The following is a 17,458-nucleotide window of genomic DNA, read 5'->3' as shown; positions in this document are numbered from 1 at the left end:
CAAACTAGAGATGGAACACTTTGTTTTCCGCTTCCTTTTGCGGAAAGTATAAGCGTTTCAGACAAGGAGCGAGTTCTTCTGCTAACACTGAGCCGTTTGTATCCATAAGGCCATTTTATTTTTGTATTCCGCATTTAAAAATTGGGTTTTTGTACTGACGGTTTTCACCATGGAACAATTAGAAGATCGCTGCAAGCGCAAAATAAAGTTTGAAGTCATGGAATGAAGTGGAAGTGTTCGTGGAAGAGGCAAACAAATATTGCTGCGTTTCAGAAAATAAATAAATCGGTGTGACGATTTTGGCTGAAGCCGACATCAACCACATAAAAGCCATGCTGAGTTTGATTTCATTCACCTTGAATGTGTGGCTATGGAATTTATGTGCATGATTCCTTTTTGTGACGAGCTCCATGTGGGCACTTGGCTCACGCAGAAGCTCCAAAATTGCATTGCTGAATCGATGAGTCGTCACAATAATTTTTACTCGCTTTCCCCAAAAAATGTTGTTCCGTCTCTTATTTTGCTTGTATTACACTGACACCATTTTGCCTGCTAGTTTGCACTTGCCTTTCAGACCCGCTATGTAAATTCACAATCAACCAGCACAATTCGTCTCAGAATCACATTCTGCATCCCAAATTAACCAATTTGCAAATACAGTACTCCTCTCACAACATGCTGCTGCAGTTTCGAGCGTTGGGCAGATGCAATCCTGGTTGAGCCCAGTTAGTACTATTGATCAGCTTCCACATCTGTTTGCCTGAGCAATCAAGTTGGCGCCTGTTTTTGCACATGCAAACCTTCAGTAAATCAGGCAACAAATGTCTCAAGAGGCACTTTATGATAAGTGGGATCAGTTAAAGGTTAATTAGCCTGCTGTGACTCTTCTGCACTCTTCTGCATTTGATGTGACATCCCATTGGCGGTCGAGTTGTGTTAATAGAAAGTTGGAAGGTCAAATTTGCTGCTCCACTTACCAGCTTCTGAGGAAACAACTTGAGTATGATTTTATGTGTAGGAGAAAAATCTATGTACAGCCTTCTTTTTTTTTTTTTTGAATAAAAGATTAATGACAGTAATCACAATATGACTCTGTTGTTTGGGGGGTCTTAAATAAGCTGTGCTCAGCAGTGTTAGGATCCCCAGTGCTCATTGTTGCTGACAAAGTTGCAGAGGTATTTGGGCAGCCAGTTCAAAGTCAAAGACCAAACAAAAAATTTCCATCTATCTATTTTCTACCGCGCAGTGCTGAGGTGTTGCAGATCAACCGGGCAGGGGTGGAGCTATATGGTGGCCAGGGGTGGCCAACACCACCCGTTGTCACTCTTTGGCCCCCGACCATGCCCACAGCTCAGGGAAAATTTGGGTATCTGATTTTTTTTCCTGTTATTTCCACATGGATGCAGTATTCTTTGAGCCCTTGATAATTTGAAAGTGTTTTTTTTTTTTTTAACAAACCTCATATTCCAAGTGTAAATGCACGATCTACCTTAATGCAAACTATAAAATCATCTTTTTGTTTCAAAAACATTGAATTCTTACAGTCGCCGTGGATCAAAATGATGACTTTCAAACCATAGCAAGCAAACAACAAGGCTGAGAAGTCATTGTCATACCATCCAAAGTCATGGTTTCATGAAATAAAATACACACACATGCTTATCTTGCACACACTCTCATTAGACAAGCACAAACAAAGCAAAAAGCAACATGAAAATCGTTACCCTTGTTCCTGCTTGATTATGTGTGTGATGGCCATTGATCTGGATGTGTGTGAAGTTTTTCCACCTTTTCTTTGCTGCCCTAGTTTCATATTCAATTTTTTTTTTATTCCCCACAGAGGATTGTTTTTGTTAATATCATTTTCATTTTAGCTGACGCAACCAGATCCAGGCTTGACTGAAAATCTCCTGTTAAATTTGTCAACAATAAAACCGCAGGGAGCACATAAAATGGGAGAAAGTTTGTTCAAAGCAATTATGAATTTCAGAGGTGAGATGGCGTTTTGTCACAGTTAGCACAGAGGCCTCTCGCTGGATAAAACAGATGATTAAAAAAAAAAAAGACAAAGAAAGCAGTGAGATAGTGGTGTCGGTAACATCGTAATTATAGTTACTGATTAATCCATCCATCCATTTTCCGATCTGCTTCTCCTCACAAGGGTCGCCGGGGGTGCTGGAGTCTTCGGGCAGTAGGCGGGGGACACCCTGAATTGGTTGACAACCATCCGCGCTCACACTCACACCTAGGGACAAGTTAGAGTGTTCAATCAGCCTGCTTTGCATGTTTTTGGAATGTGGGAGGAAACCGGAGTACCCGGAGAAAACCCACGCACGCCCGGGGAGAACATGCAAACTCCACATAGGGAGGCCGGAGCTGGAATTGAACCCGGTACCTCTGCACTGTGAGGTCGACGCGCTAACCACTGGATCACTGGGCCGCCCCTACTGATTAATTGAGGAAGAAATGCAAAGAATACAATGTGAAAGTAGCAACGGGCAGCCTTGACTGTTAGCCTCTGCGTCACGGCTAAAGAACTTTTTTTTTTTTTAATGTCCAGAGTCATTTGCTGATTTCACAGTTTCACTGGTTGGGGATTTTGGGGGCGGCGTGAGGTTAAAACAAATCAATGCAAACAAGCTCCTGTTCTGTCTTTGCGCAACCCTGGGGAAGCCGAACACAAACCGGTAATCTGTTTTTACCTTGGCATTCTTGTGGGCACATTCACAACCTATTTAATTTGAACAGATATCCTCGTACAGAATCTAAATGGGAGCAACCATTTTTTACAACATTGCAGCGGAACCACTTAAGTTCCACACCCCTGAGATTGCATCTATGCCAATAAAGTTTGAAGCGCCGTCATTCAAGTTTATTGCAATTCGACCAAAATGTCTTCTCTGCTGTACTACAAACTTTCTGCAATCGAACGAGCATATCACACTTGACATAAACAGCATATATTACGTTGCCCGTGAATTCTCAGTTTTAATACAATATTCATTGTTGTTGGGTATTTTTTTAAACATTTATTCCCAATGAAAGAGCATCTTGAAATCAAGGAGGGAAGACTATACAAAGGAAGTTACATAAAGTAAGCAGACGAACTCAAAATTAACGCAGTGACTTATCCTCAGTTCTCCATTCAACCCTCCGGTCTGCTTTTTCAATCTGAAAAGCAAAACATCTGGCATCATTTCCCATGGAGCTCCATTTCCAATCAGGCTGTATCATGGGTGCTATTTAATGGTTTTTAAGCTGCGCTTTGTTTCATGCATAATTTATGAATTCATTCATATCAATTAGACGGATCTGTCAGGAAACAGGAATCCATTTCTGCGGCTCTTTTTTTATTTTTTTTCATTATTTCGGTTTTCCATCTGAGTGCTTCAGGTGACACCAAAATATTGTGGTTTGTGTGGGTTTCCCACTTTTGTGCAAAATTATGGTACACTTAGCACTGTGGTATAACTACGTGGAAGATCATGTGACCCGGGTGGACATGCAATTCAAAAAGCAAATCAAACTTCATGGGTGCTGTTCTAAAAATCCTCAAAATATTGAAACCATAATATTAACGTCATCAGCATCGCTTCATTCGTATGCATATGCATATTTACGTTTCCCACGTTAATATCATCCAAAATATTGAGAATTGTGTCCTAATATTTTCAGACTATGATTAGGATATTCATATTTATGTGCAAACACATGTTGGTGACAATCGGTGGCGTCATTTATACTACAATAGACCAGGAAACACGTCCAAAATGAACAGTAGCGCGTTACATCGCTGAACACGTCACAACGATTAAACCGCTTAAAAATGTCCGACATGGCAGCGTACAGGGTATGCCGTTATTTTGATACTTAATCAGCCTCAACCTTTTTGTCAGGGAATCAGACGCCACTGATATTTGCATTTTTTATTCTTCAATGCCTACCAGAATGAAGGAAAATGAATTTTGAACAGTGTGCTATTTCAAAATGGTAGTGGGGAAAAAGTCTCGATCAGAAATGAGACTGGCCCCAAGCTCTCCGAAGGCGCTTGCGATAAATCCGAGAATTGGCCACCGTCGCTTGGAGCCATGAGGTGACCTGCGTACGGTACCCCGAAATAGCGCAACTTTTTCATCAGCGGCGCCATCATCCATCTCCGCGCTATGATTTTCGCGATCGACTTTATCAGAGAGTGAATCTGAAATGAATGCAGAGCAGAGCCCAAGAGCGAGGTGAGGGGAAAGCGATCAGGAAAGAAGTTAAGAAAGGGAAGGGTGGAGGAGATGAATAAGAAATATTACACTTGGAGATGAAGCGCTCAATCACCATCTTAGGAAAAAGGGATTTAACGTTTCCATTTTTCTGACTGCAGTCTCACTGGCAGACCAAAGTTGGACAGCTTCTCTTTGTGTCTCGTTGCCTCCTGGGTGAAGGCTTGCGATTCCGTCAACGCGATATGAATGTTGCTCGTGGTTCTGTAGTGTCCGACAAACAATGTTGGGAAGTACAAATAATTTGTTTCTGTCCTTGCACAGATTTTTCAGGTCTCGGTATTTCACTCCAGGATTTATTTTTCTGACAACTTTACTTCGACTTCTTACGTTTGAAGATAGATAGCTGCACTTCGACTCTTTGTCAAAATGGGCTATGCTTGACCTCCACGGATGACAACGGGAGATAAAAAAGAAAAATGGAGAGAGGCAAAGCGAACCTCTGTTGTGATCTTGATTGATTGAGATCCTGGGTCGTTACGAGGCAGAAAAAAAAAAAATGGGAGAACGGTGACAAGGAATGAACTGACAAGAGCGGCAACCGATTCAGAGAAGCCAGAAATTCTACATCCACATCCTTATTGAAGAGAATTGTTTGACATTGTCGGGAGCAAGAATGACTTGTGGCAAATACGTTATGTCCGGTGCCAGATTACAAAGCATCGACTTGTGACATTGAGACAATTCGGTCTAACTGGAGGAAAAAAAACACACACACATTTAAAGGTAACGTGTATTTTTCAGTCATCATTAGCGACAGCCACGAAGCCTATTTTGTAACGTGGATTTGTTTTACTCAATTACAGCTTGTTGCTCATTTCAGTGCCGATTATCCTGTCAGAAATTATCTTAAAAATCATTGGAATTGTTGTACTTAAGTTCTTTTCAGTTTGGATGGATTTGCATAGATACTACTCGTATTTTTTGAAACAAAACTATCTATGCTTTCAGTTACATACAAGGTGTGGGTACTTTTGTTTCCTCACACACACACACACACACACACACACACACACACACACACACACACACACACACACACACACACACACGCACACACACTCGCACGGATGTGCTTGCCACTTGAGTCAAAAGAGAGGTTTCTCTGCTGCACCCTGGAATTTACAGCCATGTTTGTATTTTCTTTAACAGCGCGATCTGCTGTCTCACCTGACTGTGAATCCTGGATGGTGTAAAAATTAACTCCGCTCGTCTGTCTGAGTATACAGAGGCCGCATTTTTCGCCACACATTTCTCACATGCACAGCACGGCAGCGGGGGCAGCGGGGGAGGGGGGCGGGGGTGGTGGTGGTGGCAGTCTGTCATCAGATTTGATTTGATTACCGTATGTCGTCAAATAGTGGCCATTTTGCTAACGGAGGCAGTGTCACAATTATTCGGCGGGTGCATTAACCCCAAACGAGTGCATCGCTCAAATATACGCCTCCCTTTTCCCCACTTAGAACGAATACATTCCTCACGTTTCACATCAGGGGGAAAAAAAAACTAAAACGAATGAGCTCAGTTCATATGCGGCATTGCTCACCCACAGCTAATAAATAGTTGACTGCAGTTAATTAAATCGTGGGGTCTGACCGTGTGTTGTAAACAAGTACAAGGCTAAAGACGATCGTGGACGATATTCAACTTTCAGTAAACACTGATACCTGTATGTGATCACTTGGCAATATTTTTTGTGTCCATGTTTCTGCTTTATTTGTAAACACCAGTTTCAAGTCACTCACTAGTTTTAACATTCTCAAAATGTCTCCCGTTCTCCATTTATTCATAACAATTCCAGTCTATCAGCTACAGTCAGCCAGTGAACTGCGATATCTCTCCAAGCTTCTTCTCCACAGATTACCAAACATATTTCATGAAATGGTTTCCAAGAAATATCGTGTGGTTGGTCAGAAATTTGAAGTGGAAATGTTTTGGGAGTGTTCGGCTGTCAAATAATGGAAAATTTGGAGGATTAGCGAGCCAAATCGATGCAGTAGAACAAACAGCTCAACGTGTAAGGAATACGGAGACAAAGAAATGTCGAATAAATCATTGAAAGCGTTAGCAAGAGTAGCAGTGGGGAGTGCACGCAGGCACAATGAGACCATGTACCAGACCACCCATATAGTAATTGTACATCCCTCCATCCATTTTCTATGGGTTCTATCTCGTTCAGGGTGAAGGGTGAGCTGGAGTTTTGGTTTTTTTTTTCTTTGGGGGGTGGGGGGGGTGCATTTTCGGTGATACGGTACAAAATGTCTGAACAGAAATGAAGACAAAGAACACCCCACTTCCAATTGATTCCGTCTTCGCACTGTGAGCTTCCGATTTTATATTTGGTTTGTAACGGGAAGGAAATTCACAGTGTCAGCCATGAATCGAAAGCCGCTAAACTTTGACACCGACGGGAAGGTCCTTTTATCGCGCCATGAAATCTCCATAACGACCTTCCCGAGACGAGTTCACACATCACTCTTCATACATCAAGCCGACGTTCTCGCCGTCGAGCATGCTGCCAAACACCTGCGAGATTAATCACACTTTAAATGCGCTCAACGGGCTGTGAAATGAGAACGGTGGGCGGTTGGTGATGTTTTCTTTTAGACCGGGATTAAATAATAAATAAATAGCGGGACTGTTGAACTCTCGACTTCAACACGAATCCGCGGCTTGCGTAGTCAAGCGAGTATGCAGACAAATAATCAATCATTCGGGGACCAGATAGCTGTAAAAAAAACCAAAAAAACATTAAATGAATTTTGGCAAGCTTAAGGGAAGGGACACATATAATCATCCCCTGCTGCATGACGAGTAATTTATTGAATTGTTTCAAAAATGCAGTGGATTGCTTACCACTCTCATGACTAAATAAGCAGGTAGCTAAGCAGTGGCTCCAAAACAAATTAATTGGCCTGCCAATAACTGATGTGGACAACACGGATAGCTCTGTTTACTTTGCCGTAAAATGTTCTGGTGCACTTTTGTATGACTGTATTCCCTGAAATAACAATAGATGTCGTCTCTCAATTAGTCATCGAATGAGTCATTAAATAAAGGCTTCCTTCATGGCAGTTCAAGACTAGCGCTATTTCTGCTCTCGATTAGTCCTTTTCATCCTGTCAAATAATAATTACTTCCAAAAAAAAAAAAATGCCAAGCGTATAAAATGAGGCTTCAAAATGGTGAAAAATCAAGCCAATGTCTCCACTCTCAAATTCCGTGGGTGTGTCTTAGCTGAATGTGTCAAACACTCATAAAAAAATAAAAATAAAAATATACACTACACTACATCTGCATCTGAAAGAATATACTTTTCATGACATGACTATTTATGATAACGTTCCCAATTTGTTTGTGGCCCAAAAATTAATTGCCCACCCTTGGTTCAAGTGGAATCGATTTCAAGTTGAGGCATAGTCATTAGAAGGAATGTCTTTCATTGAATGACCGAGCAACTACAAAGTTGAATGTTCTTTCAAAAATAATATTCTTACAATTTTGGTTAAAAATGAGTTTATTCATTATTTGGCAGAAGAACCTCACTCAGGTTACTTTGCACCAGTCGGACTTGTTCGGTAAAACAAAAGTTACTTTTTGGTTCAGAATTCTTCCTCACTTAACACATTCTTGTGCTGTTTACTTCTTCATTTTGATGGGTCTGAACAAACTGCACCTTCTGCAACCAAATATTTTGCTTCACTTCGACATCACAATAATAATAATAATAATGCATTCTATTTATAAGTGCACAATACACGCTTTATGGACACAATGTCAACAAAATCAATATCCTGAATACTTTAGCCCATGGCCACTCACAAGTGCTCTTCACGCTGTTGTCAGTACGCCACGCTAGCTGCAAAGAAGCTGTAATGAATCATCCGCCTTTTCATTCCATTGTTCCATATCATGACTGTTTATTTCCTGCAGCTGTTACTCTTCCATCTCTCTTATGATGTTGTCCTGCACCGATGCTGTTCAATCTAATTCCCCAGCTCTGTTCATTTCATATCGCGTCACCCACTTTTCCTCCCATCTGCCTTCCAGCCTTTTTACGTGCTTGTAAAGTACACTTATTATTTTTTTGAATGCAGTTTCATTTGACTTAAATTAAAATCTATCCATCCATCCATTTTCCGATCCGCTTTTTATCCTCACAAGGGTCGCGGGGGGTGCTGGAGCCTATCCCAGCTGTCTTCGGGGCAGTAGTGTGTGTGTGTGTGTGTGTGTGTGAGAATATATGTGTGGGCGGCCCAGTGGACCGATGGTTAGTGCGTCGACCTCACAGTGTAGAGGTGCAGGGTTCGATTCCGGCTCCGGCCTTCCTGTGTTGCGGAGTTTGCATGCTCTCCTTGGGTCTGTGTGGATTTTCTCCGGGTACTCCGGTTTCCACCCACATTCGCAAAACATGCATGGCAGGCGGATTGAACACTCTAAAATTGTCCCAAGATGTGAGCATGAGCGCGGAAGGTTGTTCGTTTCTGTGTGCCCTGCGATTGGCGCCCGGCGATTGGCTGGCAACCGGTTCAGGGTGTCCCCCGCCTACTGCCCGAAGATAGCTGGGATAGGCTCCAGCACCCCCCACTCCCCGCGACCCTTGTAAGGATAAGCGTATCAGAAATCCAGGTACTTGGGTTTCCTCCCACATTCCAAAAACATGCATGGCAGGTTGATTAGGAACTCCAAATTGTCCCGAGGTGTGATTTTGAGAGTGAATGGTTGTTTGCCTCTGTGTGCCCTGCGATTGGCTATATACACGACCAAGATGTAAGTGAGGAAGGAGACGGCCAGATGCATTTGGCCCATATTCTCGGCGCATTTACAGGGGCTACAGTTGCATCTGTGTTGCTATGGCGATGCTGATAAGGTGACTCATGACTATTCATCAGTAGCCGCGGCTGATTGCACGGGCCACCCCCAAGAGCGTCGTGAGCGGGAACGCGTTCATCAAGTGCAGTCCTGTATCCCTGCGCTACCTCTGTAGGGCTGACGAACGGCGTCGGTGTTTGCGTCCTAAGCTGTTTTTTGATGCCGTTAATGACCTCTCCTCTTGATGTCCACGCCTCTTTGATTAACGAGACCTTCCGCTTGTTTTTTGGTGGTGTGCTTTGAGTCGTTATTTTGCGGCATAGTGAAGGTGCTCCCAATGAGTTGGTTTGCATCTTGCTTCAAACTAGCAAACAAAATGTTTCCGGTGAATTCTGAGTGTCAATGAAGATAAGGAAGCCGCTTCCCAAGAGGCGCCGACATCCTCCACCGTTTGATGGAGGAGCTTGTATGTTTGGGAATATGAGGAGATCTTTTTTTTTCCTAAAACTTGAGGCATTCCATCATTTCGGTAAGGATGAGTCGTTTTCCTCATCAATCTGTAAAAAACCCAGATTTATGGAAGCTCATTTTTGTACTTTTTGGCAAATTCCAGCCTGGCTTTATTATTTCTTCAAATGTTTAGTTTGCATTTACTTGAGTAGCCTCTGTACTTTTCTACAGTGGTCTTCATTACTAGTTGTTGAACAAGTTCAAGAACTTTGCAACCGTTGAAAGCACTCTTCTTCAAAAGTACGAGACGTCAGGTCATTGGGAGGCCAGTGGAGGTTCTGTATCGACCCCACTGCGTGTTTGGGGACCACCTCCAGGGTGCCTATCAATTGGACGTGCCTAGAAAATCTCCCTCTTTGGATTCATGGCGTTCTAATCAGGGGTCTGAACTGCCTCACTTAAATCCTTCTGATGTAAAGAAGCTGTCTCAGAGGCAAATCCAAACCACAAAGAAGACTAAAACTTACTTTCGATGTTTTCTTTTGGCAACAACAACTTTTTCAGTGGAAGTAGTAAGTACCGTATGAAGCGAAACAACCAATGAAAACATGTTTTAGAACACCGGATCCAGAACAAATATTGCCGTGAGACGCCAGAACCATCCATCAAATCAAGTATATCCACTTTGTAGCGCAACTACTCCATTCATTTTGTTGTGGAGATAAACAGCAAGACAAATTTAACCCTTTCATGCACCCTGTAACCTGATAACATGGTAAGCTGTCCGCTGTAGTATCCGCTGTCCCTGAAATATGAATCCATTGTCCTCATGACACTGTGAGCTTTGTGGAAATGTAACCGTACCTCGCAAAACATCATCACAAAGTGAGAGGAACGTTTCTCATTGAAAATTGGTTTGTCACTGAAAGCAGAAGTTTGGACTCTCCAAAATACCAAAACGTGAAAATATAACAATGGCCGTGTGAACAGATTTGTTTCCGTCTGAAAACGATGATTGAACTATGTTGCTGTGAATCTGTTTTTCCATTGATCCTGAGCTTCTCATCAAAAGAAAAGCCAGAAGCTCGAGGGGCTAAGTGGTATACCCCCCCCACCACCCCCCAGCAACCCCTCCCCACCCTCCCTCCTTCCCCATTTTCCAAACTTGTTGGATCATCATAACCTGACTGTAATGGTCGTTTTGACATTTCAATCTCGTCTTTCTGTGTGACTCATACTTTCCAAGTCATGCGACAGACACACGACAGCATTGGAAACTCCGCCATTTACATTTCACATCAAATTACCGTTTTCGCCTTTACTGTATTTCCCGCGGAGAGAAATGCGCCATCTGTGTACCCGATGCATTTCCTCTCTCATGTCAGCCCATTTGGAAGACTTCCATCTGGGGGTCGAGAGCTATCAAGTAAAATCGAATTTCTTGTTCATGCCTGAGAAGAAAAGGCCAGTAGCATACGCGGCTTGTCAATGCAAGCTGCGGCTCGAGTTAAACATGGCCGCTCAAACCGTCCGGCGCTTATCAGGACTTCTAAGAAACGTCTATTAAATCGAGACAGGTGAGTGAGAGATAACTCTGACATCATCTGAGAAGGTAACGTTATGTTCCTGGCTGATTTTCTGCAGAGGGCAACATCACCGCATGGATTGCTTTGTGAACAGAACCATGTCCTGTAAAATCTTGGTTTAAAAAAAAAAAAAATCCTCTTCTCCTCAGCAAAAACACTGGAGTTTTTATTCATTTTACCTAATCATCCCAACTAATGCAGGTTTGCGTCATTTTCGGCTTATGAACCGCTACTTTTTTTGCCTTGTGACACTAATGGCGACATGGAAAGGGAGACTGAGAACGTGTGTATGGAGGAGATTGGATGATATCATACAAAGTACATTTGCTTGAAGAAAATGTTTATTTTTAAACTTTTATTAAACAACAGTCTGATTTGGATGTTCAATGCATTCCCATCGAATCATTATCGGAGTAAATTCTTTCATGTTCTAACTGTGCATAATGTAATAGTGGCTTACAGTCATAAATAATTGTGGCATAAAGGATAAATACCAGTTAAAAATCATTTTTTAAACCAGTAGAGAGCGCCACCTGTCTGCAATTAAGTGAATATGCAGCTCCCCGCTAATTGGGTAGTTTAATTTAATTAGAAGGCAACAACAATAATTCATTTTAGCTCTGAGGGAACTGTATGTGTACATAAAAATACCCTTGTACAATGGTTTTGTGAAGGATTTTTTTTTTTTATATAAGCTTAAAAGAAAATGTGAAAACAGAAGGCCATAAAAAGTGATCGAGGAGTGTTTTACTCACGCTGTCCCGCTGGGTGTCATCCACGGACAGGTCATTTTTTTGCATGGTGTGCGCAACCTCCTAATACAAAGGCAGGGCTCACTCACGCAGTTTATCAGGAAGGGAGCTGTTGAGGAAAAAAGAAGAACAGCACGTGTGTGAGTCGAGCAAGAAGCTTAACAAGATGTGCTTGATATGTGTACATTGAATACCACATTGAGCTTTTTTTGGTTGATCTCATAAGAGCACTGTGGTGCTCTGATCTCCTTGACAACCTTGTAAGTGTGTGTGTGTGTGTGTGTGTGGGGGGGGGGAAATCCACTGGCCTATTAGAATGCATCAGGCTGTAAAAAGGTAAAGGTCAGTGAATTAGAAGCCAGAGTTACACAACCCTGTTATGTTTACCTGGCCTAATAACCCCCAGCATACACCTGCCTCCTCCCTCCCTTTTTATTGTCTTTTTTCAGACAGGACTCGAACTGAATGTTCTGCAGCGAATGGAAAATGTCATTTGCAGTGAACGCAAGAAAGCATCCCAAGTACTGAAGGCTGCAAAGATAAATCAAATGGGTCCGTGACTTGACTGAAGTGTTCCCACACAGTCTATTTGCATCTCAGCATTCTGATCACAACTCCTCTTGTTGATATCAACAAGTCATCGGGCAACTTGGTGCTCTTTCCGTCAAGTTGGATAAATATGTTCCCAAATAATACCTTGCCCAACAGCGAGTAAACAATTGCAGCCCCCACCTCGTTTGCCGTTGCACGCAACATGAGCCATTATGCCAGGGAACTCCCTCTTGACCCTGTCAGTTACACTGTGGCCGTGCGACCAATGAGCAAGAGCCTCTCCAGTAAATAGATGCGGACTGACAGCCCGGCAGGGTAATTACTGCAGACTTGAGATAGGATGGAAGCAAAGAGGAAGAGATAGTTATCGCACAGGCTATGTATGGTTAAGCGGTGCATATGTACTCTATAGGATTCATCGTTGCAACAGATATATTGCTACGATGCCGCCTACACACACACACACACACACACACATATACACATATATATATATATATATATATATATATATATATATATTATTTTTTTCATTCATACACAGAGAATATTAGAAGAGAAATGTCACTCACAAACAAAGAAACACAGACGCAAATGTCATAAATTTATGAGAATAATGTTGTCAGAGACTATTCTGAAAAAATAAGTTGGCTTTTTTTAGTAAAAAAAATATATGTACATATAAATGATATTAATATTACAACATTACAAGATGAGTCATTTTTTGGGGGAGAAAAAATAGAACTAGTCTAACAATAATGATGTTTTGAGAGTAATGTTATTTTATATGGAAAAAATATGTAATTTTTTAGGAAGGAGTCATACTGAGAGTCATAATGAGAAAACAAAAAGTTGGAATCATCCCAAAATATGAGGAAAAGTGTTGTGTCAATAAACAAAAATCTAAACATCACACAGGAAAAAAAAGTCTGACTATCAGATGAATATAGTTGCATTCTTGGAGAAAAAAAGCGGCAACATCAGAAAATGAAGTCAGACCAAGATCCATTTTGAATATTTTACCCCTCACGGATAGAAAAATAAAGTCACCTCAGTATTGCTCAACAAGCCATTTCCTTTGAGTTTGTCAAAACTTTGGTTCGGAAATGGGAGCTAATTCCGACATTTCGGTCTACACCGCTCTTTTTTGGAGCCTTTAGCGCAGTGTGTCAATGCCGAGAGAGCCTAATGAACACGCGCTCCTGAAAGCGCTGACATTTTGCATCTGTCGGGAACTCCGGCAGACCGGGCTTGCATAATGAGTCACGCACAAAAATAACTTTGCAGCTCAGCTATTCCTCTCTCTCAATCCAAGGCGGGCTTCAAACCCTTCAAAAGTGACACGGCGAATTCATGTTTTAAAAAAAAAAAGCCTGGGATGCTTCGCTTTGGTTAATAAAGTGGCATCGTGACACATTTTGGCATAAAAAGTATTTCAATTAGCGCAGTGCCATCATGCATTCTAAACTCTCGGCTCCATGTTGTTTTATCTGAGAGGAGAATGACGCACTGTCATGACATCATCATACACAGTGTTCATATTTCTTTATACCATAAACTGTTTCCAATATTCTCCTGCTCATAGTAAGTACTTTTCCTCTTATTTTTTCGTGTATTTTTTTTTTTTTTATCTTTACTTCACGGCTATTTTTGTCATGGTACCACCCGTCACTTTTAGTTTCTACCCAGTGGTTGTCTATAAATACCTATTTAATATCCTCTTGCGTGCGTCCACAAGGTTTTGTTTTCACCATTCTCGTGCTCCTTCATTTCTGATAAATATTTCATGTACAATGGGCCTCAGAGATTTGGGATTCGGTTTTTCGTAACGCAGCATAGCTATTTTCCGACAGCAAGGAGCATGAGGAGCATTTCAGGAGCATGGGGGCTCCTGAGGCAATTGTTCCGACGTACAACGGGTACAGCACCATCAGCTGGAGACAGTTGGCCACAGTAAAGGTCAATTTCATTTGACAAGAGACTAAAGTGGTCCATCCAGCAAAGTGAAGAATGTGGAAAGCTAAAGGAAAGCATTTTTTGTCACTTTGGCAATGACGAAATCTGCTTGACAAATCAGTGACCATCAGTTTATGTCACCTTTAGTGTCTTTGACCTAGCGTGCTTGGAAATAGAGCTGATTTAAAATAGTTCCAGCTCAAGTGTTAATAGGAAGTCCAGTCATGCCAAACTGAGGAGGTACAGCAGTGGAAACTGCGCCAAAGTGCAAAGAGATCAAGGAAAGAGATCAAGAGAGGAGAAGAAGGGTTGCTGCAGCAAAGCAGAGACTGTGGACTTTACTGTAGTACAGCCGCGCCCAGAATTATGTTAGCGTGTTCATTTTTTAAGTTGGGGCCATTGAACTGAGTCAGTACTGGGTTGGTAACTTCACTTGGCCCCCAAACTTCACTTGTATGACTTTTGAAATGTAAATTTCCAGAAGAATGTAGTTGAACTCCAAATTTGTGTGGAAAACACAACTTTGTTTGTTTTTTTGGGGGTAAAACAGTCATTCACATTGGAACAACTTGAAAATATGAATGACTGACATTTATGGCAACAAGGTTAGCTGGCACAACAAGCAACAAAGCAAGCAAGTTGTTTGCTCCAAGACTGAGTTCTCTTTACTTTACAAAGTATATGTTATATTTTAACTCGCGTGGCCAATACAAGGGACAACGGTTCTGTCAACTCTCATTTCTTTGTTGGCAAATGCGGGAAAAAAAACATTTTCACAAGAGCAAATCTTAGCGAGTCGAATTGCCCAATTTTGCCGAGGTTTGTTTTTGTTTGTTTGTTTGTTTGTTTGTTTTCAGTGTCATGAGGACAATGGTTGGGATAAATTCGAAGATCTTATTATTCTTGCCCTCCGTGAATGCAGTTTCGCTCCACCGATTTGTCCTCTGTTTAACTTTCTGCCCATCGGTAAGAGTGCAGCGACAGTTCATCACATTAAGCAGGGCAGAAAAACAATCCTGGCTACAAGGGCCCATCCGGCCAGGGAAGGTCACGGCTGTCTAACGGGCCTTCTGAATTTCAGTTTGCTATGTGAAACGTGGTTTTTTTTCTTTTCTTTTCTTTTCCTTGTCGTGGCTGCTTATTGAATAATCCCTCAAAAGTAACTCAGCCTTTCATTGTGGCTGTAGCCTACCAATGAGTGGAGATGAGCTTGTTGAAGCTTTTATTCCCTTTTAAAGGCAAAGCGGCGCACTCTCGCCATATTAATCAAGATGTTTATTTTTTTTTTTTCCCCCCCATTTGTAAAAAAAGTCCGTGGGCGCTTGTGCATTACCGTCACAAACAGTGAAGCTTAGATTCTTATTGACTAGAATGGAGCACCTGTCAAAAAGAGCTTTTGCAAAAGATTGCATCAGCACAAGCGCCGAGGGACGACGGTGAAGTTCTGCCAATCGTATCATCGATCTTACTCACTTCTTTGATGGCTGACATTTATCATTTCGTGCTGGATTCCATGGCGAGCAAAGAATACGCAATGGAAGAAAGCACAACCCTGCGACCGGTACTCTATGTAATGCAGTTCTCTCGACAATCATTGCAAAAGAAGAATAAAATGTTCACTGGAAAGCGATTTGTGTGGTGCCTTGATAGCCACATTGGTAACCTCCAACCCTTATGATGCTACTTTTTCAAAACAAAGTGACTAATTCTTGCAAAGCCAACACGAGTGGAATCATTCTCACATTGTTTTGTGTGTCGCAAAAAAAAAAAAAAAAAAGCCCAATTTAAGTCATTCTCGCTAACGACGGCCAAGACAAGTGATTGGTTGTCATATTGGAAAGTTTGGGCCTGAGGTATGTGCTTCCAAGCCACTAATATTTTACAGTCACCTGCCTCACCTGTATAATGTTACATTATAAAAGAAAGCTGGAGGGAGCATGAGAAAACACAAAATGAATGTCTTAAATTTTCATTTATAGGATCATGTTTACATATAGTACATGTTTTGATAATAAGGATGTTTTTTTTTTTCTTCCAAGAGGCGGCACGTCAATTCTTACTTCCACATACTATTATTCCTGAGTAAATGAATACAAGTTTAAGTATGGGAATAAAAACATCAGGAGAAACATGCAGAGAAAATCCTGGGGTGACAAAAAGTTATTTTCAGGTCGTATTGCCCAGCCATTATAGCATTTTGTTATGAAGAGTGGTTAACTTCTTTTTACAGTTGCATGACAATTAAGACTGAGTCATCACACAAAAGTGCCCTACACGATTTGCCAGTTTTGCAATTACTATTAGCAGTGGCTTTTTTTAAACACCTTCATTACTGTTAAGTATGTTATTACGTTGATTACAACATCCCTGTATGGCAACTACCGGCTTTGTGATTGTGACAACTTGACTCCAGAATGTATTGAATATTTCCGGTGGGATAAATGAATTCCTAATTCAAACAAAATAGAGATCGCCTACATTTCAAGAATAGATTGATTCCAACCTTAGTGGCATCACTGTATGTCCACCATGTCAAATTGACAATGATATCTGACTAGTATTCCCCCTAAACGCATGTCCTGGTTTGGAAGGAAAAAAAGGGATAAAAAAAAAGAAAATCACCCCCTAGCAGTATCCAATGCTGCGTTGGCTCCTCCAAGTGGTCACGCATGCAGCCTTCCATCCAATTTCAACACCACTGATCCTCAACAAAGCATTGCTGGAGCCTATCGCAGCTGGCTTCAGTCAGAAGACAGACTACGCCCTAAACGGGTCACTAGCCAGTCACAGGGCACATATAGAGACAAACGACCATTCACACCCACATCATCATTGAGTGGGAACCGATCCCACGCTGCCCGCACACAAGTCCGGCGATTGGACCACCACACCGTCAGCGACTGCGCTCATGTATCATGCTGGTCCAAAAAAAAAAAAAAGACAAAAAGAGGAGTTAAAAGCTCACAGGGATGAGATTTTATTGCAGGGAGACGTAGGAGAGGATGACATCTTTGGCGGCTGAGTTGGGTTAGCACGACCTTGTCCTGTCCTCTCCACTGCCACTGCCGCTGCCCCTCCC

At 41.8% G+C, this 17,458-nt stretch overlaps 1 protein-coding gene across 2 annotated transcripts in view; it reads right to left on the bottom strand.

The window, feature by feature from the left end:
- LOC109520650 (cAMP-specific 3',5'-cyclic phosphodiesterase 4D-like) overlaps window positions 1-17,458 on the bottom strand; it is a 40,938-nt gene that overhangs the window by 6,147 nt on the left and 17,333 nt on the right. For both annotated transcript variants that reach the window (XM_019878012.1, XM_019878013.1), the window contains one exon: window positions 11,875-11,980. In XM_019878012.1, the coding sequence (XP_019733571.1) occupies window positions 11,875-11,919 (45 nt within the window). In that variant the 5' untranslated portion in view covers window positions 11,920-11,980. The remainder of the gene's footprint in view (window positions 1-11,874; window positions 11,981-17,458) is intronic.

Source organism: Hippocampus comes, unplaced genomic scaffold, assembly GCF_001891065.2.
Source record: "Hippocampus comes isolate QL1 unplaced genomic scaffold, H_comes_QL1_v1.1 scaffold13, whole genome shotgun sequence".
Lineage (NCBI taxonomy): Eukaryota > Metazoa > Chordata > Actinopteri > Syngnathiformes > Syngnathidae > Hippocampus > Hippocampus comes.
Note: the sequence above shows the minus strand (reverse complement) of the source record. Positions and strands in the feature narration are given on the sequence as shown.